The 21,636-nt window shown below is 43.5% G+C and overlaps 1 protein-coding gene across 1 annotated transcript in view; it reads right to left on the reverse strand.

The window, feature by feature from the left end:
* Positions 1-21,636, reverse strand: part of LOC127221877 (myosin-IIIb) — a 196,267-nt gene that overhangs the window by 47,029 nt on the left and 127,602 nt on the right. The window contains exons 11-20 of the mRNA XM_051183842.1: positions 20,859-20,942; positions 19,593-19,795; positions 15,127-15,225; positions 14,663-14,780; positions 7,904-8,030; positions 6,796-7,006; positions 5,734-5,881; positions 4,420-4,573; positions 2,047-2,135; positions 242-371 (exon numbers count right to left, since the gene is read on the reverse strand). Of these exons, the coding sequence (XP_051039799.1) occupies positions 242-371; positions 2,047-2,135; positions 4,420-4,573; positions 5,734-5,881; positions 6,796-7,006; positions 7,904-8,030; positions 14,663-14,780; positions 15,127-15,225; positions 19,593-19,795; positions 20,859-20,942 (1,363 nt within the window). The remainder of the gene's footprint in view (positions 1-241; positions 372-2,046; positions 2,136-4,419; positions 4,574-5,733; positions 5,882-6,795; positions 7,007-7,903; positions 8,031-14,662; positions 14,781-15,126; positions 15,226-19,592; positions 19,796-20,858; positions 20,943-21,636) is intronic.

Consider the following 21,636-nt stretch of genomic DNA (forward strand, 5'->3'; position numbering starts at 1 on the left):
CCACATGGCCGCTCACAACCATCTGAGACTCCTAGTGGCTCTGATACACTCTTATAACCTCTGAGCGTACCAGGCATGCACAAGTTGCATAGGCATACATATAGGCAAAACACACAAACACATAAATCTTAAAATGGGGAACATTTGATGTTGGTGGTGCAGATATTTAGACACTGACTAGAAGACACTGTATTGGCTCACACAGGTGTCTAGACTGAGGCTTTGGGGGGTTCTCAAGTACCTGTTTTGGTCAAGGGGATTGAGAACAGTTGCTGAAGAAGTTTGTTCTCAGACGTCCTCAGGACTACAACCACGTCAGCAGGGAGAGTGTCTCTGTTTTTCTCAAGAACCCCAGAAGCATCATATAATACCTGGAAAACAGACAGCAAAGTGTGTAGGTTAACAAAGGCAACTGACTGTGGCTAGTGACACTGGCAGGTCATCTGGGTAGTCGTTACCCAGCAATGGTTATAAACATCCTCTTATACTCGGCCTTTTGACTACAGAGCACCAGATAAAAGGGAGAGGTTGTACTTCTGACAGGTCAATTTATCTTAGCTTCTTGTCGAGTTATCTTTGAAGAAGAGGGTCCTACTGAAGATATAGCACGTCAGAAAAACTGTTAAAATATACTGAGGAATCATCATGTGTGAAACATCCATCCTCTTTCTAATGATAGGCAAGCAAGAGCTTAGCAAGGGGCTGAGTGAGCTAAGTGTTGGATCGTCATCATACTGGGACTCATGACCAGCACACCTTCTCAAAGTACTCATGGGATCTGAGCAGTCAAAGTGGTCCTTGGTTCTTGGCAACAAGGGAATCTAACTTAGAGGTGTTTTAATGGATATTCTCCAAATCCCTGGAGTGGTGTGGTGCTTTGAATGAGATTCTCCACATAAACTCACATGTTTGCAAGTTTGGGTCCTAGTTTGGTGGACTGCCGAGGAAGGATTAGAGGTGTGACCTTGCTGGAGTAGGTATGCCACTGGGGGTAGGCTCTGAGATTTCAAAAGCCATGCCCAGTCCCTCCCCTCCATCTTTCTCGGTCTCCCTCTCTCTTTCTTTCTGCCTGCTACCATGCTTCCTATCATGACCATCATGGATACACCCTCTAAAGTTCCCAATTAAATTATTTCTTTTAAAAGTTGCTTTGGTCAAGGTGTCTCCTCATAGCAATAGTAACCTTAACTAAGATAAGTGGTAAATAAATTCAGCAAAGAGTTCACAACCCAGAGAGAAAAGGATCCTAGGAAGGAGAAAAAAGAGAAAGAGAAAAGGTAGAAAAATAATGTGTGTAAGAGGAAAAGATGGATGGGTACGATGAGGGTATGACAGAGAGGCATAAGGGATAAGGAAGACAAGTTTACTTTTGATTTAGGATATATATGTGGGAGATAATTTGGGTACATCACACATTGATAGAATAACCCCAAATACCTTTCATTGAACCCCGCCCATTTTCTGGATCTAGGGCCTCAATAAAACCTATTAAGAACTGATCACAATTCATTTGGTTTATCTGGGAGAAACACAGCAGTGAGCTGTCGAGACTGGACAGTTTCCCGAATCAGTCACCAATTGGCTTCAGGGACTTGAATCGAGATAGAAGCATGATACATGAGAAATAGGAGTTCTAGCTCATGTGGTAAAAACACATCTGGATGAGTGAGACTGTATCCTTTCACTAGACATTTCTAGTGGCCCATAGACATGTTGAAAATGCTAAAAAAACAACCCCACTGTGTTATCAACCATCCTATGTCACCTACACTCCAATGACTTCAGAATGTGAACATTTACCATGAAACCCTGCATAGGCTGCAGCATGTTTCCTGTCTAGAGAGCTGTTGGTTCTGGGCCAGGCTGTAGGCCATGTGGGTGGTAGCTCCATGGGCCACCATACCTACAAATAACACCACTGAGGACATTTGGAAATTGTGGTTAGATTTAAAAGGAGAGTGAAGTCTACAAGCAGTTTAATGAGCATCCCCATGGGGACACAAGTCTTTGGTCATTCTGGTGTCCCATAACTCCTGCCCCTCTCACCGGTCCAGCATAGTGTTGAATGCCAAAACAGAGCTCTACTCCTTTGGGCCTCCAGAAGAACTTGCACCGTAGGTTATCTTCAAATTTATCTGTGTGCAGAGAAGAGGAGTCTGGAACGCTCATCTCTAAATGGGCATCTCCCTCCCTCCCTCTCTCTCTCTCTCCCTCCCTCACCCCCCCCACACACACACCAAGGCTCAGGGATTATCACAAAAGGTGTGGAAAGTGTCAGAAGGAGCAGACATCTGAAATGAAAACAGTATTTACTGTACATGACAGTACAGTTGCACATGAATTCACAACCCCAATATGCAGTCTGTGACTGTGTCTATGTCACAGCCCACAAGACCCGCACAAGATTAGACCAAGCCCAAATCTCAGCATGGGGAAGGAACCCATGAGGTTCTCCTTCTAGGTGAGGCGCTGTTGGCAACCGATGGCTGCTAGAGGGAGGAAGAGCCAGCTTTCTCCAGGGATGCAGGCCCTGAGAGTTTACCCACGCTCCAAGAGATGGCCCTACAATCATCCATATATAGACCTACATGAACGCAGGTGAACTCAAATGCATGAAGTTGAGAGGGGAAAGTAGTGGTAGAGGGGAATAAGGGAAAATGGGATGGGATGGGGGTAGATTTGATCCAAACATCCCAAGTGCACGTATGAATATTAAATAAAATATTTAAAAATTTTACATGCATGGTTTTTCATGTTGGAGAGTCACAGTGGAAACTGCTTGCTCTTTCAAACACAAATCTGCCCCTCCAGCCAGAGACACAGACCAGCCCCAAGCAGCCCCACTCAGATGGGCATGACCCATCTTGCCTTCCTTTAGCTGTTAAGATGTCACATTCCCTTCCTAGCTCTAAGAAATTCTAAGTATGGACACCCAAGACAGTCTCAGACTTCACCAAGGAGCTTTGGAACCATTCAGATAGGCTAGGAGGGCAGATAACCCCAGGTTAACTTCATTAGGGCAATGTACAGATAAGAAAACCATTGGTGCTGCCAGCTTCAACACTTTGAAGTGAGTCTCCCATACATCAATTTCCAGCTGAGGAAAGGGCTTGAAACTTTCTACTCTCCCCTACAAACAATGTTTACATCACTGTGGAAATGACTGAGAGCTCAGTGTGAAGAACTGTACTAGGTACTAAAGGCAGATAAGGAACTGGGACCCAAGGGCTTCTAACATCACAACACAGGTAAAGAAAAAAGCTCATTGAAACTGAAGACTCTTAAAAAAAAATATCATGAAGGATGTGGAGGAGGAATTGGGGGCAGGAAGTGGGGGAGATAGAGCACTTGGATATGGACTGGCAAGATGATTCAGGTACTTGCCACCAATCCTGATGACCCAAGTTCAAGCACAAGGTAGAGGGAGAGGACCAACTCCTACAAGTTGTTCTCTGACTACCTCCTCCACATGAGATAGATAGATAGAGATGGATTTTAGATAGATGATAGCTATAGAAAGATACATAGATGATATATAGATGACACATAGATGATATATAGATAATAGACAGAGGTAGATAATTAATAGATATGGATAGAGACATAAATGATATATAGATGACAGATACATAGATGATAGAAGATAGATAGATAGATAGATAGATAGATAGATAGATAGATAGATGTGAAGACTTTAGATGCCAATAGGGTGTGCATATCTCTATCCAGAAGATACTAGCAACCTAAGGAAATGTGCTTTTAGAAAGACTAAACCAGCAGGAATGTCTATCGAAGAGGGGGCATTGTGAGTCTGGGATCACAGGGCTCCTGCACTACTTGGGACTAAAGGTAGACAGGAGCTCTGGTGAAGATATGGCACAAGCTTGCAAAGGGCATATGAAGGATCATTTCTCAGCCTTTGGCACTAAGATGAAGTATAAAGAGTCTGGGTACCCAGGGAGGGGAAGGTATAAGATGATATAAGCATAAGGAAATGTGTGTTGGCAGAATATGAGGATGGGAGGGCACAGGCGTGGTGATAGATTTAAGTCAGGGCATGCAATTCATTTCAAAAACAATTCTTAATTTTTTTAAAATTTAAATGTGTTTGTGTGTATGTGTGCTCCTGCTTGCTTGTATGCACAATGTATGCGTGCAGATGCCAGAGGAAGCAGAAGATGGTGTTGATACCTATGTGAGTGAAGTTAAGGGTGCTTGTAAGCTGCCCCAATATGAGTGATGGGAACTGAACCGTGTTCTCAGCAAGAACAAGAAGTCTTCCTAACCTCTGAGCTATCTCTCCAGCTCCCACTTTTACAACCCACAAAGTATTCCAAGTAAACGTGAAACACAGCCACCTAACACCTAGTGTCAAGTTCCACCCTCCAGCATGTACACTTTCCCCTAAAAGGTACCTACCAACCAAGGTCTGGTCTGTTGCTTGGGGAAATCGACTTTCCTCATCCAAAAGTGCAAGAAGGCCCAAGGGTTTTTGGAGGAACATGTCCAGGAGCGGGCGATTGTCTTCGTATTGCACAAGGACAGCATCAATGCCTTCATTCTGGTACTCCATCTGGAGGGAAACAGACCGTGACTCTCTGGCCTGACACTGGCCTGGGTACCACCTGGACTTTGTAGGTCTGGCCATATTGAGACATGTGAGTAAGTGGGTGTGTTTGGGGCTATGGATAAAGAATCTAAATATTACAACCTCAACAGTGTTCACTTAAATGTGGCCTATGATGGGACATCAAACACTTAACCTCCCAGCCACTGGGTTGGAAACTCATTATTTAGAAACTCGGGTAGGAAAGTGCTAAAACCCTATCTAAGAACACTATCTTAGTGCTTACATGATTTCTTTCTTCTCTTAAACGAGCATTTAGGGCTGGAAAACTAGGCAACTCCGTGTTTCCCGGGGAAGAGAAATGGCAGGGCTCTGGGTGTTCCTAAAGTCAAGTTCTATGTAAGGTGAACAGGCGATGGAGGTTCTGCAGACATAGCCAGAAACTGTGTGTTTCCTCTGTGTCCTCCTCCCTGCCCCTTGCACTGAGGCTGTCTACGGCACCCACGGGCTTGCTCGTGTTACTTTCACACGGAAGGGAGTCTTTAGGTTGCAGCATAGGTCAGGTGGGACAGAACGGTGCTCAGGCTAAAGGTGCAGGAGGAAGGGCCTGGCATCTTGGAGCTGCTTGCTTCTCAGACTGTCGAATTTGCCACTGAACTGTGTGAGGAACAGACTCCCATATCTAGAGATTCTGGGTGTTTCTCCTCCTTGGAGACACCCCTCCATTACTGGGGTGCCTGACGCAGAAGCAACCAGAGATGATGATGGTGAGTGTGGATTATAAGAATGGTGTCTTAGGCTCAGGGTCACCCGGTCTCTTCTTGGACACCATTATAGATAATTTTAGACCAAACAGGAGAGGATGGAACATATTTGACAATATACAGGGAATAATCTTGAAGCAAGAGTTAAATAATTGGCCTCTCACCAGCTCCACTCAAGTGAGGGAATGTACCTTTCCGTGGAAATCAGGACCTTTCCTTGTCCCCAGACTAAATTTCAGCTGTTTATTTTGGCAGGACTGTCTCACCAGTGGTTCTTCTGGAATCTTCCACCTGACAGCTTGACTAATCGGGTTTTGCTTCAAATTGTGGCAGCCTGGCGACCACTGCGCTCCCCCCCCATGCCCCCCGGTACTCTTAGCTTCGGACTGGACTCAATCCTACCTGCTCAAGAGCAAACACGTGCTGATTGAAATAGTACTGGATCTGTTCGTTGGCAATATTTATACAGAGCTGTTCAAAGGAATTCCTCTGAAAATCCTCAAAGCCAAAAATGTCCAAGATGCCCACATTCATCCTGTCCTCCACTCTACTGCGAGAGAGAAAGAAAATTCGACAGGAGAAGTCACATCCAGTTACATCTGTCTCAAAACAATGAATGTGTAAGTTCCAGTGTGGATCCACCCACTTGGGGAAAGAGGACTCCTGCCTCCTCAGGGACAGCAGTTAGAAACTTTCAATAACATTACTTTTAAAAGAGAAAAAAAATTAGAATGCTTTAAATAAACTCCTTTAAAATCTTACTCAGGGCCAGGCATGATGGCATCTACCTGTAATCTTGGCATTGGGTTGGGGGGGGCGCGGGGAGGAGGCTAAGACAGGGCTGTCAGGAGTTTGAAGTCATCCTGGGCTACAGAGCAGGACTCTGCCTCAAAAACATAAATTTTCAAAAAGAGAGAACAGAACAATAATTACAGAGAAGCTCCCATGGGGCCCTGGCATCTCCTACATATTCACCCATCTACCCACCCCAAAACATGCTTGGAAGGAGACTTCAGAATTGAACAGTGTTGATTCCTCTACAATATAGAAAAATAGTAAGGTCCAGAGGAGGAAAAGAAGTCCTAAAAACAATAACACGAGGATGAGTCTGCACTTCAGAGTTTGAAAAAAGTCTCATTTACTTCTCCAGACTCCTGAGGAGGATGTGTTAACTTTGCTTTCACAGAGATGAAAAGGGGCAGAACACTCAGCTGATGAAGCTGTGGATATCAGGACTTGAACCTGGCTCCCCCCCCCCACACATCCCCCTGCAAAGGCTCCTTCAGTCATTCTCTCAGGAGTAAATGCTTCATCTCTCCTGGTTGAATTGATGCTTTTAAAGGTGAAAGCTAGGGCCCTTTGGCTAAAGAAAACCCAAGTAGATCTAAAGTTCCCTCTTGCAAACTCTAAGAGACACCAGTGGCTGACTGATGGCTCCAGACCTCTGCTCCCCAAGGAACTTGCCATATGTTTTTATCCGGCTGCAGGAGTATGTTGATGCGATTCACCATCCAGCTGAACAGCCTTGCATATAAGGCCTTAGACATGGCATCCCTGACGTCTGCAGCCCTGTCCACCGTGTTGGCTCTGACAATGGTCTCGCCTCGGGTGACCACACAGTGGGACGTGAGGGCCTCTTGGAGCTCTTCGGGGCTGATGCAGAGTACACAGGCAGCTGGAACAAGGAGTAAATATGCTCCTAAACATGAGGCCACCCCTTCCCACAACCCGTTCCAGCCAGCACCTATAGATAGCATCTACTGTGTGTCAGGCTCCGTTCCAGGTACTTCACAGCCCAGACAAGCAAGGTCCCTGACTCCAAGAAGGCTCTGCACTGGAGAGCACAGCTCCCAAACTGTTCTGAAAGTGCCTCACGAGTGTTTACTAAGAAAAGTGGGGAAGGGTCTAAAGAGGGAGAGATCTTTTATCAAATAAATTGGAATAGACAGTCACAAACACATTGGGTAGGGATGACCCCTAAATAAAGTGCTATAGCTTAACACAAAAAGGGTTTTTTTAGTCAACTATTTTGGGGACAGAGTCTCACTATGTAGCCTAGGCTGGCTTCAGATTCTACACCCCACCCCCCCACCCCCCGCCTCTTCACAAGCTTTGAGACTGCAGCATTATATCCAGCTGTTGTTTCGCAGACACAAAGAGTCCTCACCCTTTCTTCCATCATGGGTGCTAGTAGAACTTTCAAAAGTAGGTGCTGCTTTCTCTCCTATGGATGCTGAGTTCATGGACTCATAAAGGGCCCAATCTTTTATATTTCTTCATAAAAACTGTAAATGATTTTGAAAAGCAGAGAAGGCAGAGAACCACTATGTGAAGTTTCTTGCCACAGATGGCTTTTCTGTACAACAACCATCTGTAACATGGGAGTGAATGCTGCTATACCACAGGGTGTCCTTCTGGGAAATGTTGGCTAGTGAAACCATCTAGAGCTAATTGGAGGACATTACGGCTGCATCATATTCTACAGATTCTTAAACAAACAAACAAACAAACAAAAAAGCTGTGCAAGTGAAAGACATGAACATTGGCAAGAAAGCACAGAAGCATCGATTACCATTTTTCAAAGCTTCGGCATTGGGCACCTCACTTTTATCAGTTTGGTGTTGGGAGGAAATGGCCGCAAACTCAATGTTCCCAATATTCAAAATCCCAGCCAGAATTCTGTACACAGAATGCACCTCCTGAAAAGGACATGGAGAGCCATGCTTGGGGTCATCACCAACCAAAGTACAGAATCCCTCATCCTTTAGTTGACGGTACTACATCAAACTCTGTCCTTCCTCTTCCTGCACACACACAGTTTTCTCAACCTTCCTGAAGTTGGAGGTCACAATGTCACTAAACATTAGCAATGAAACAAGTAGCATGTGTCTCCTCGGGTCCCAGGCCCAGGGGAATTGAGCACGCTTCCTCCATGTTTTCTTTCTCACTATTGCTGGCTAGAACTCCAGCAACCTGGCCTCAGCCATGTCATTAGACCATCAAAGGACCCCATAGAATGGAGCTGTTCTGCCACCTGGTGTGGTGACCAAGGGGGAAATGACCTTCTTTGTCCTTTAACTCGCTCTTAAGTCTTTCACTCTAATTAAACCAGCTCCCAAATCCAGAGATGGGCCTTTCTTCAAACAAGAAAGTAGATGCTCCCTCACCTCTTTGGGGTATGGGGTTTTATAAAATATCTAGGAGGGCACCCATTGATGACTTAGGATTGTAATGCATGAGGTGAGCACATATTTTCAAAGACTCACCAGAAATAATCCATGACATGATGATGTACAAAGAAGTAAGCATATTTTGCCTTTGTCTCTAGTTCCTAGCACAAGGGTTTCCAAAATTGTCTGGGTGATCAGATCTTCGTTATGGCAACAAGTGCCTTTTAACCATACCAGTGTTTCTGTTCATAAGTGTAATTTGGTGGGCTTCTAGATAAGACTTGTAATGGGCAGAGCTGGCTACTTAAGAGGAAATTAGTCTTAGAACTTAGTCCTCCCTCTTGATCCCAACAAACTCTGGGGGCGGGGGAGGGTTAGGGCTCTACACTGAGTTAATCACCAACAGCCAATAATTAATCAGTTGTGCATGTGAGAGAGGGCATGTACAGGTCCAGGGAAATTCCAAACTGGTGAATCCACGGAGGTTCTGGCAGAGTGGTGTGCCCAGGGGACATGAGCCCCTTACTGTTTATGACCATTCATTTTTTGTTTGGTTATTCCTGGGTTGTAAACTTTATTATAAGTCTGCAACCTTAAGTAAAATGTTTTCCTGAATTATGTGAACTAGTTATTAGTTACTACTACTACTACCACTAATAACAATAATAATAATAACTAGAATTAGGTATACTAGCTAATCAGGCTATAGAATAAGGTCATGGTAACTTTATAACCAGTTCAGAAGTATAAACCTAGGGCTCCCAGCTAGTGTCTGAAGTGGGGGATCTTGTGGGTCTGAACCCTAAACTTGGGGGATCTGATACTAACTCTAGATAAATAGACTGAGTAGAAATACAGGTCACTGAGTTTGTATAAGAGATTAATTGATTGGGCATTAAAAAAAATCACTTGTTTGGTGACATAAATTTGAGTAAAATCCATTCAGATTGCCTAGGTCCTGTTTCCATGTTCAAAGTTGAGCATATAAGTAGCATTAATGGATTAAGAATAATACATACGTTATTACATATTTAAATTCTAAGAAATGTGAAATAAGGAAACATCTAGTCGGGAATTTTCTAAATTTCATGCTAATAAACAAAGCTACTTCCATAAAACATATTCAAATGGGTTATTTGATTTAATACTGTACATAGCAGCCAAGTAATAGGAGCTGTCACTAGACCATTGATAAATACTACCCCCCAAATTGAGCCTCCCTGCAGATATTACTCAGCAAAGCCTAAAATATGAATGCAGGCTGTAACACTGACATCTGCTGGATGCCTGATAATGCTACAAAGACAAATAGGATTGGAAACCTGGCTTCTGCTGCAGATAAGTATTGTTCTTCCAGCTTCTAAATCAAGGGCAAGGTGTCGTGTTTCAGACGTGAAGCATCCCTATTTAATCACACAACTTAAGAGTGGCTAAGGAGAACACCTACCAAATGGGTTTTTTTTAGAACTTGCCTGGATTTAACATGACAGCCCCTCATTACCGTGATCAATACAGGATGAGTCCTGCCGCATGCATCAAGTGACTCCCGGCTGAGGCAGATCTGAGAGTTTGAAGCCAACACTGTAGAGATGAGTTCTGTATCTACCATGTCTGTACCCTGCCTCCTCAAGGGGTTTTCTAAAACTCTCTTCACTCTAAGGAAAAGTGTGTTCTTCTAATGAACACACCCGATCCCTACCCTACAAGCCAAGGCACCTCCCCACAAAGGGTTCAAGCACTTAAGCACTGTGATGATGCACTCCAAAGAAAATGGTCGCCTGAGACCATGCTCTTGAGATAAACAACTTACCATGCTGCTTGTCTTCAGTGCTATGCCCAGGGGGTCAACAAAAGTGGGAATCTACCTCTGCCCTCCAGGGAGAACATTTAGATTCAAACACTTTCTTAAGGTTTCCTTCCTTGGATCAATGAAGGATTCAGGGGTGGGCCCATCCTCTGACTGTGCTCCCTGTGGGGCTCATCCTCTGACTGTGCTCCCTGTGGGGCTCATCCTCTGACTGTGCTCCCTGTGGGATCCATCCTCTGACTGTACACCCTGAGGGACCCATCCTCTGACTGTGCTCCCTGTGGGGCTCATCCTCTGGCTATGCTCCCTGTGGGGCTCATCCTCTGGCTGTGCTCCCTGTGGGGCTCATCCTCTGGCTGTGCTCCCTGTGGGACCCATCCTCTGACTATGCTCCCTGTGGGGCTCATCCTCTGACTGTGCTCCCTGTGGGGCTCATCCTCTGACTGTGCTCCCTGTGGGGCATCTCTGGGACTTTCTCCAACTCTACTCCATTACCCTTGCCAGGGCTTGGGGGTTAATCACATCTTCCTTTCAGACCTAGGAACCTTCCACCTACCACACAGTTCAAACACAGCATATCCAGCCACACTAGAGCTCCCGATGCTGTGTCTGTGGTGGGATGGCTCTACTTTCCCCAAAACTACTTGATCAAATGGGAAATCCCTTTCACTTTCCTTGATTTGTTTTCTCTTGCTTCATCATAGCTATGGAGACTCTTCTGTGGCTCTACTTTTATTTATCTCTAGTCTCTAACTTTCCATATGATACAACAATAAAACCTTACTCAGATGATAGGTTTCTTAAAGTTTAGCAAGTCCTCTGACCGGATCATCTCAACATACTGCTTCTGAGCAGTCCAGTCTCTCACTGGTCAGCAACAATGGCAGAGGGGAGAGCCCTTCTCTACTGAAGCCCTCTTTCTCAGACAGTTCTTCCCAAGGCAAGTGTTGCCCAGATGATGGTGAGGCCAAGTTCAAAACTAAGAAGGACTTGCTTCTCATTTCCTGAAACCACTGTGGCTTGGCTGGCTCCCAGGTACCTCAGGCTACTGTCTTTCTTGTATCTCCCTAGAAATTTATTTCATCTCCATCTTTTCTCAAAATATCCGATTTTCACCAGTTCTGCCCTAAATGGTGTATCAGGGTCAGCTGAAGGTAAACATATTACTTACCTCCTTGGTAGAAGCTTGTGCCATTTAGTGACTTAAAGGTTAGTGTATCCCATCCTTAAGCCTTCCAATTTCTATTTTAACATGTAACTCTTCAGGATTTCTCCTCAGAAGTATTATTTTGATTGGTGATATAATTTGAAAAAAGGGAAGAAATTTTGACCTGAACTTAAGTTTCTTTCTGACCTCTGTGTTCTAGGATCAGAAGCACATGTCTACTCTCTATCATTTATGCAGCATTCAGGTGTATGATCTGAACACACATCCACTCTCTATCAACATATGCAGCTTCCAGGTTCCTGGGATCTGAGCACACGTCTACTCTCTGTCATTTATGTAGCATCCAGGTTTTCATGTACTTTTAAATACCACAACTCAACTTACACATTATGTATCCAAGCGTACACATTATGTTAGTGTAATACTTGTACCAGCAGGGCCACCGTTATTTAATAATAAACTGGCTCAAGACATCTTAGCTGGGTTTAAGGTCAAACCCCCTTGTCCCTTGCACAGAATGCCCATCATTACTGAAGGGCTCCTTCTGCCTGAAAGTTTCTTCATGGAACTCCCAGGGCCAAGTGTTCTTTTGAATGGTTTTGGATGGTGCCTGGAATTAAAATCTACCCTCCCAAATCCACACTAAAGTTTGTGTGCCACAGTTTTGTTGTGAGATTTTGTAGGGGGTGGGGGCAAACAAACAAACAAACAAACAAACAAAAAACTTGAGGAGTTCCCACAGGGAACTAGGGACCGTCTAAGAAAGAACCGGAAATATAATTTTAATTGAATTGGTCAGTTCTTTTAAGCGCTGTTGAGAAATGACTGGCAGAAAATCGTTAGAGAAATTCTGTTCCATCAGCTATTTGGCATCTTCCGCCTGATTCTGTACAACCTAATCTTCCTGGATTTTGTCATGGTCTCACAACTTTATAAACACGACATGAAGTGAGATAATCCAGAGGGGCAGGTTGTCTAAGGAGATAGAGGTCAGAGAGATAAAATCCATCTCCTCCCTTGCATTTCTGAAGCTAGTAATTAACTTAGGTTGGTGTATTCCCAAATGAATTAATGCGAGGCCCAGGGAAGATACACACAGTGACGCACCCTGTCCCTTCCCTTCTGTGCACACTGTCACATTCCTGTTATGAGCTGGGAAGGTATACACAATGACATACCAGATACCCCTGTTATATACTGGGGAGATACACCGAGGGACATATACACAGTGATGTATTACCACACCTGTGCTGCACACCACAGAGAGGATACACAGCAACGGGCATTATGTCCCTGTTACTCACTGGCCAGGCACACATTCAGGAAGTTTCCATCTCTCCCATTCCTTTCTTTTCCTATCCATTTACACTGTCATTCTTTGCTTTTATCGTACCCACCACAACGTGCTCCAGAATGGCCTGCCTCAACGACATACATTGAAACACTTAACTGTTTCTCTTTAATCTACTGTTAAACCATTGGTCTCTGTTTTATGATAATATATTATTATATATAGCAGCCATGCTGGCTAGTTTTTACATCAACCCCACACAGTTATTTCAGAACTGAGAAAATGCATTCACTTTTTGGATTGATGACTGATGGAGAAGGACCCAGGTCACTATGGACAGTGTTAACCATGGGTTGGTGCTGTAAGAAAGCAGGCTGAACAAGCCATGAAGAACAAGCTGGTAGGTATCATTCATCCATGGCCTCTGTATCAGTTCCTGCTTCCAGATCCCTTCCCTGAGTTCCCTAGATAAGCTTTAAAATGAAATAACCCCTTCCCTCCCCTCCCCAAGTTGCTTTTGGCTGTGGTATATTATTACGGCAATAGAAACACAGTAACACAGAAGCCCATTTCTATCCAAATAATATCATTGTGTGTGTTCTTTTCTGAATCCAGGGCCAATCACATCATAGCATTCTACCACCATCTTTAATTCATTGAAAGCAAACTATCACCTCCCCCACCGGCTCCCTTCACTGTGGATCCTGTCCCCCTTTAAGAACATATGCCCCACATTTTGGCATGACCTCGGGCATGGGTTTGTGCTTTAAACAGCTTCCTTTCTACCTCTGCTGTAGCTCTTCTGATGATGTGTAACTGATAAAAACTAACTCCATAAATTAGTCACCATAGCAATCCTTTAACACTGCAGGAACCTGCTACACTGCCCCCAAAGGAGCTGAGAGAAATACATGTCTATTTTTATCTTGACATTTGGGCTATTTCCCCTCTCCATTTATGGTATGTGAGAGGCCAAAACAACAAAATGAACAGATATCTAGAAAAAAAAAATGAAACGTATGATTTTGACTAAAATCAACTACGCTAGGGAGGAAAGGACAGGTCACACTCATTGGATTACAGAAGCACTGCTTTTCCCATTTAGCTGTCCCAAGATAAACAGAATGTTCTGTAATCTAATCTCCTAAAATTTGACACTCTATCTTTCCTCCTAATCATTCACCCTCTGTGCCAGCAAAGCGAAAGAACCTGTATGTTCTTACAAAACCAATGGCTTGAAGCCCAGAAACTATGAAATAATGTATTATGGAACAGTATTTGATCCTGGAGTTATAGATACCGTGTCGATCCTAGCGTACATTTAATAGAAAAAGTCTATAAATAGTATGAAGAGAGTGGCATAATGCCTACAGCCACAGTTAATAATGTGCAAATGTGGAGAGGGAAAGTAACTGCAGGGGCATTTGGGAGAGTTTTAATTGGTTTGTCATATACATAAAGAACTACTTGCAAAAATATGTCCTAAGGTTTAGGAATAACCTATACACCTCCCTTAAGAAGCAATATTAACTCAAAATATGGCAGTATTCTTTTGGCATATGTTGCTATAATCAGGCTGAATTTATGGCAATGGTAATAATTGATAGGTGTTTGGTCCCTACAGCCATGCCTCTCATAATTAATGTTCATTTGGGCATCTTGTTCCAATTCAGATTCTGATTTGGTCATCCTTAGATGGGCCAGAGAGTCTGCACTCAAAACATGCTTTCAGGGAATGAAGAAGTTTCGGACCCTTAGACCACATGTTGAGACATGTTATCTCACAATTGACATGCATTTCACATGTGTCCAGCAAGTTAAAACATGCATGCCTTCTCCCACGCCCATCTACAGACATCGACAATGAGTTGGCGTCTCTCTTGACCAGCGTGTACCTTGTTAGTGAATCCAATAATCCTGAAGCAATGCTGAATGGCTTCAAACTGTCTCCGGTAAGACTCCTTGGAAGTGATGTCCTGCATGACTCTTTCAGTTCCGGCGGAAGCTATGTATCTGCACAAAGTGGAACACGACCCAGCACGGTAAGTACTCAGCACACAGCACTGTAGGTGAGGGCAGGTGATGCCTGGCCTTCTTTGCAAGGATATTTCCTTCACTGGCTAATACTGTGCCTGTGAGAAATGGCTGTAGTTGAGCTTTCAATCACTCTAAACAACGCAAGTGCTGAGATGTGGTTCTTTCTCCCTCCTCTTGCACATTTAACTTAACAGAATGAGTTTCCAGTTAAGGAAACAGCTCCATTTACTCCTCGATTTGTCAACGGCTTAACTGAATTCATTCAAAATTAACCAGCAACCTCCTCACCGCCAGCAGCAAGGGGTCTTGCAATAACACTTACCTCGGAGGCTTTTCCTCAGGAAGTCTGAACTCAGAAAGTTTCTTTTGGTGATAAAGACCAGCATAAATATAGTAAAATATGTGAAAATTTTTCTCTCCCCTGAAAAAAAAAATGGAGGAAGAAGTCTTATTTATACCATATTCCAGGCTTTCCTGACCTAAATAATTGATTCTACTTCCTCTTTTGTACAAAGTATGGCTTTGCAACAAATTTACATATGCAGGCAATTAAATATGTATCATCCCAATTACAAAACAGCAATAGTGGTAATAGTCATACAGTAATAATGACAATGGCACTTTACCAAAAACATACATCTTCACTATAAACTCAAAGAAGTTCTAGAACTAATTCAGGAAGCAGCTCAGGTTGCATGCAATAATCTTTACATGTAGCTACTGGTCCTTTCCATGCAACAGTCTTTCCATGTTGCTCCTGTGCATCTGTGTAGCTTCAGAGAGTGAGAGTTCATCCTACAGAAACTAGCCAAACCCTGCCTTACTGGAGCCTCAGACAGGGAAATGCTTGGGAATCCCACAGCAGTCAAGAAGGAATTAGTTTCAGAGCTGACGTTGGCACTCTCCCAAGGTATGGTGCTTTCAGACACCCTTAAAAAAATGCCATTCCTCAGTCCCCAATACCTCCTGCTGTCTACCTCTTTTTGTTTGTTTGTTTTATATTTGGGTTTGCTTTTTGGGGGTGTTTTACCTGTACATGTGCCTGTGCATCACCTGCACGCACTGCTCATGGAGGCCACAAGTGGGCACTGGATCATCTGGAACTGGAGTTAGAGAAATTTGCTAGGTACTACATGGGTGCTGAGACCCGACCGTGGGTCGTCTGCAAGAGCAACAATTGCTTTTAACTGCCATCTTTCTATTCCTTGCCCACATCTTCTAAGCCACCCCGGACAGGCTGCCCAGTGTGTTCATTGTGTCAGCAAATGATATAGAAGGAACCGAGACAGGCATGCCTAGACACTGCACAACACGGAGCAGTCTCATGGCACCAAAAGCATGATCATTTTTTGATAAGTGATTTTCATTGCTAGATCACAATGGATTGGGGAGTTGTAGCACAGTTTTGAAAAATGCAGCCTTAGAGCCCTTTTATTTCCTGCTGATATACCTATGGTGGGAAATCCTGCTGTCCACCAGCCTCACTCCATGGGAAGAAGCCTGGTTTGTCACTTCCTCTCTTCCTGTCTGTGGCTTGGTCCCACTCCTTTCTATACCTCTCCCAAGTATCGTTATCTTCCTAAAGCTGTTCAACCTGCTTTATCACTGTATTCTAGATTCTTCTGCTTGCCATTTCTCATTTGTTTGCTCTCTGAACATTACTATATTGTTTTATTTGTCTGTTTTTTTTCTTGAATCCAGAATCTTTCACTTTCAAAGCAATTACTCTATGATGAGCTACAACCCAAGCCAATGGATTGCTTCTTGTGAACCTCCTGCCTCCACTTCTCAGTGCTGGGATTACAAGGCACATGACACCATGCCAAGCTACCCTTATTATTTAAAATCAATTTTAGTATGCGTATTTAGGGTATGCAGCATGACACAGAATAAACATAGATGCTTTTAAAAGATCATTACTTCAACGGATAAACGTACTAAATGCCAATTATGGCAGGAACTGCTCTGGATGCCAGAGAAACAGAACTAAGAGGATTCACACCCTTTCGGAGCATTCCTTCTAGACTGAGTTAGATGGCTGTAAATATTGTCTCATCTTGCTTTCCTCATGTGTTACACAGGCCTAATAATGCCAGCCTCCCAAGGCTGTTAAGAGACTTGAATGAGATGGAGAGTCATTAAGACTTTTCAGGTCCTGTCCTTCTAACTGTGGTGGCGGTTCCTTTTTCTAGGCACACTTAAGTATCCCATTTCCTGGTCCTCAATCTCTGGATGAAGTCAACTGAAGGTCTGACAAATGGACATTGGATAAGCAACCTTTCAGAAGCTGGCCAAGTGTAATACAGTTCTATGAGTGCTTGTATGCCAACTTCTCTCCCTGTTTCCCTTCTGTCTACAACTCCTCACAGCTCCTGCTCAAGATTCGGGCTTTGTGGCTTCACTGTAGGGTATTTCCCTGGACTTGGCATACTGATTCCAGCCCCAGCATTTTTCTTTATCATAAACCTATGACTGTTTCCTTTAAAGCCCTCATGCCAAACTCCCCTCTTGTTTCATTTAGCTCTCTTTTTCTCTACACTCCTGTCTGCACTTTGTTGGCTGACTCCTAAGTGATCCAAAGATCTCAGATCAAATATTTTAAATCCAGGGAACCCATCTTTCCTTCTGGACCCCAGATGTACCGGCTAGTTTCACATCAACCTAATACAAGACAGAGTTATTTAAGAAAAGAGAACCTCAACCGAAAAAAATGCTCCTACCAGATTGTCCTGTGGTGCTTTTGGTTTAAGAAGACAGGCTGAGCAAACCCTGGGAGCAAACTAGCAAGCAGCACTCCTCCATGGCCTCTGCATCAGCTCCTCCCATCTGCGGTCCCATCCTGACTCCTTTGGTGTTGGACTGTGATGTCAAAGTGTAAACAAAAGAAATCCTTCCCTCCCCAAGTTGCTTTTGGTCATGGTGTCTTACCACAAATGGAACCCCTCCTTCCTCATGAACCCCATACAACTCCTTTTCCTAAACCAGGTTATGTGTTCTCCTCTTCGCCTGTTTACCCTTCCCAGCACTTACTCAAAACACTATAGCTTCCATGTGCTGACCACATCTGCTCTGTTTATTTGTTCCTATGACAACTGTGACCCTCTCACCCCTACTCCCCACCATCACCACCACACACAGCCACTACAAACTCTGTGGATACGAGGACTTGGTCTGTCTTGTTGTCCCTGCAGAGAACACATGGCTGTCATATAGCAGGCATTCACTACTGAGTAGCTGGGTGCACGGAGCCCTGCTCCTGAGAAACACTGGTGTCCTGTAGTAATCAGACACTAAGAAGAAGAGCAGCTAACACTGTTGACATGCACCATGTGGCACATCCTTTTGAAAATTTCCTACAGGTGGACTTGCCAGTCTTCCCAGCAAACCCACGAGACCATGGCTGGTAGCATTTCCATTTCACAAATGAGGCTCAGGAACACTCAGGGACCGGCCCGACATCAGAGAGTCAGAACCAGTGTCAAGCCAAGAACAACATGTTGATGACTCTTACTGATTACTATAACGCTTTTCTTAAAACAGTGTTGTAGTTTGAATAATGTCCTTCATAGGCTTGTATATTTGAGCACTATGTCCCCAATTGGTGGCACTGTCTGACAAGGTTATGAAACCTTTAGGCAGTGGAGTCCTTCTGGAGGAAGTACATCACTTAGGGCAGGCTTTGAGGTTTGACTACCTGACCAGACTTCCTGTCCTCACTCTCGGCTTCCTGTGTGTTGATGAAATGTGATTGGCCAGCCTCCTGCCCCTGGCTATTGTCTTTCCCAGCCATGATGGACTGTATCCCCACTGGAACTGTAAGATAAAGCAAACTCTTCCTTTCCCAAGCCTTTTAATTATAGTAGTCTATCATAGCAAAAGAAAAGTAATTAATACATAGTCTAATTGCATTCTTTCTCTCCCAGTTGAAATAAATATTTGTGGAATTTTCTCAGTGCTTTTTTAAATAGACAATTTCACATTTAGGGATAAAGTTTTGGGTTTTTTGTTTGTTTGGTTTGTTTTTTGTTTGTTTTTTTATTTTTGTTTTGTTTTGTTGTTTATTTATTCATTTATTTTGAGGTAGGGGTTTATCTGTGTTGCCCTGGATGTCCTGGAACTCACTCTGTAGACCAGGCTGGTCTTGAACTCATAGATCCACCTGTGTCTGCCTCCTGAGTGCTGGGATTAAAGGTATGTGCACCACCACCTGGCTGATAAAGTGGATTTTTAAGATATGTGCAAATTAATTATTGTTAAATTCTACCTTATATAACCAACTCAAGAGAAACAGACATACCATTTATAAAGCCCCCCCAAGCCCTTTGCACTCTCCCCTTAGTGCTTTTTAGGTAAATCTAACAAACAACAACAAAGCAAAACCAAAAACTCCCACCGAGGGCTGGAGAGATGGCTCAGCCGTTAAGAGCACTGGCTGCTCTTGCAGAGGCTTTGAGTTTGGTTTATAAGCTGCACATGACAACTTACAACAATCTGTAACTCCAGCTCCAAGGAACTAACTTTCCTCCTCTGGTCTCTTAGGGTAACAGGCACTCATACAGTGTTCAGACATACACACAAATAAAATAGCATAAACATAAGACAAAACTAAGTTAAAACAAAAAAGAAAAAAACAAAAACCAAAAAACAGAGTAACTATCACTGGTCCTTTGCTTTAAAAAAAATTGAGGGAGACTAAAGAATATGGGGAGAAAGGATCTTTAAAATTCCCAAATCCTCCAACTTTATATTGGCAGAGCAAAAACGGTGATAAAATATAAGTGCACCCACGCTGCCTGCTTTATAACTCTGGATTTTTCAAGGAGATACTCGGAGATTCTTGCCCCCATCACAGCTCCAGTTGGTGTGAACATCATTTCCAAGTACTTTCCAAACCGGCTGGAGTTATCATTGATGGCTGTGCAGGCGTTCCCAAAGGCTTCCACCAAGGAGTTCACTTGGAGAATTTTCTGACGTAAGGTCTGATTATTGGCCTGGGGGGAACAGAGTGCAGTTTAGAGAAGCAGACATTCCAATAATGTCTCTAGTGACCACACACACAAACACACACCACCCATGCTCTTTTTTCTAAGAACTCCATTTTGGGAAAGTTAGTGTCAACCCTGTATGAAGGAGTCACCAGGTGCCATGAGTCAGATTTGGTGGCAGTTTGAAAGTCTGACCACATTGCATAGAAAATCCTTGTCAGATGTTTACTGGTTTGCAGTTCAGAAAGAATTCCAAATACATATATCCTCTAACTTTTCCACTATGCTCTTCAATAAACCTCAGTTCTCATAAGAGTCCTCAAACCCTTTCTTAGTCACATGATGCCAAGTATAGGCGACTCCCGGACTAACTTTGCAATCTTTCCTTCCTTGTCCAGGCTGCAATTTGCAATTTTCCCTTTCCTTAACTGTTGCTCAACAGATTCCATTTGCCTGCTTTCTTTCTTTTTTTCTTTCTTCCTTTCTCTCTTTTTTCTCTTTCTTCCTTCCTTTCTTGATGTTTTAAGTTGATATTTTACGCTTTCTTAATTTTTTAATTCATTTTCTATACCAACCACATTTTCCCCTCCCTCTCTTCCTCCCTCTCCCCACCCTCCTCACCTCCCATCAACTTCTCAGACAGAGTAAGGCCTCCCAAAGGGAGTTAACAAAGCCTGGCATATCAAGTTGAGGCAGGACCAACCCCACCCTGCTGTATCAAGCCATTTGCAGGCTTCCTAATCACCCCAGTGCCTCTGACTCAGTGTCTAGTTACTTCTCCCACTTAACAGCCCAATGTTTCTATTACACTGAAAACACACAAAATGATTAATTTGCCCACAATCTAGTAAATCCGCGTTGGTATTATTTTTCTCACTACATGAAGTAAGGACAGCATGCTGGCATCTTAAGAGCCCAGCTATCAAGAGGCAACACAGCAAAGATAAACTGTTCTTGTGTGATTCTCAATTTAAAAAAAGAAGAATATAGTACTCCTATCTGCCATGGAATGTACAGTTGGTTCTGCATGGGGCTTCAAATCACTATATAGAATCTGGTTGGCCCATACCTTTCCCAAGAAAGTCAGGTGCTGAACGATGAGATGGGTACTCTCTGTCTTCCCTGATCCGCTCTCTCCACTGATGACGATGCACTGACACAGGAAATAGAGTCAGGGGGGAGTCTGACAAACTACCACACAGACGCAACCTCTGCATCTGGCTGTGGTTTTTCCATATAACGCCCTCCTTTTTTTCCACTGACCTATCCTGAAACTCTTTCCAGTATATGAAGAGCTGGGACAGCTGCTTGTCATTGCAAAGTATAGACATAGCACTATCTGATGGTGATGTTGTTAATTGATTGTTGGAAGTTGTTTGGTCTATTCTTGTAACAAACTATTTTTGCAATGAATAATCCTATACACAGGCCATTGTATCTACATTCAGACTTCTTTGCTGAATAAATTCCAAGTGGGCAAAGTTCAATCAAAAAGTAAAAGTATTTGTAAAATAGCTATCACTGTATTGCTTGGCTAGGGGCCATAGCAGCGGACGAACTCACTAGGGTAACAATTTGTGTTTGCTATCATATTAGAAAGGGTACGGAACCCAGGGCCAGCTATATGGGAGACATGAACAGGGCATGTGGAGCTGAGGTAGTGGCACACAGAAAGTAGTCTTCTCTCTTACAGCCGCACCACAGTGGTGATGGGTTAAGAAGCAGGTATTCAATGCTCTTTGAATCTGTGTGGCTTTTATTATGAATGAGGTCAAATGCCTGCCATATGCTTAAGGTCAACCATATTTTATTTTTGTTCTTGTCTATATCCTTTGCCTGTGTTTTGT

Source organism: Phodopus roborovskii, unplaced genomic scaffold, assembly GCF_943737965.1.
Source record: "Phodopus roborovskii unplaced genomic scaffold, PHOROB, whole genome shotgun sequence".
Lineage (NCBI taxonomy): Eukaryota > Metazoa > Chordata > Mammalia > Rodentia > Cricetidae > Phodopus > Phodopus roborovskii.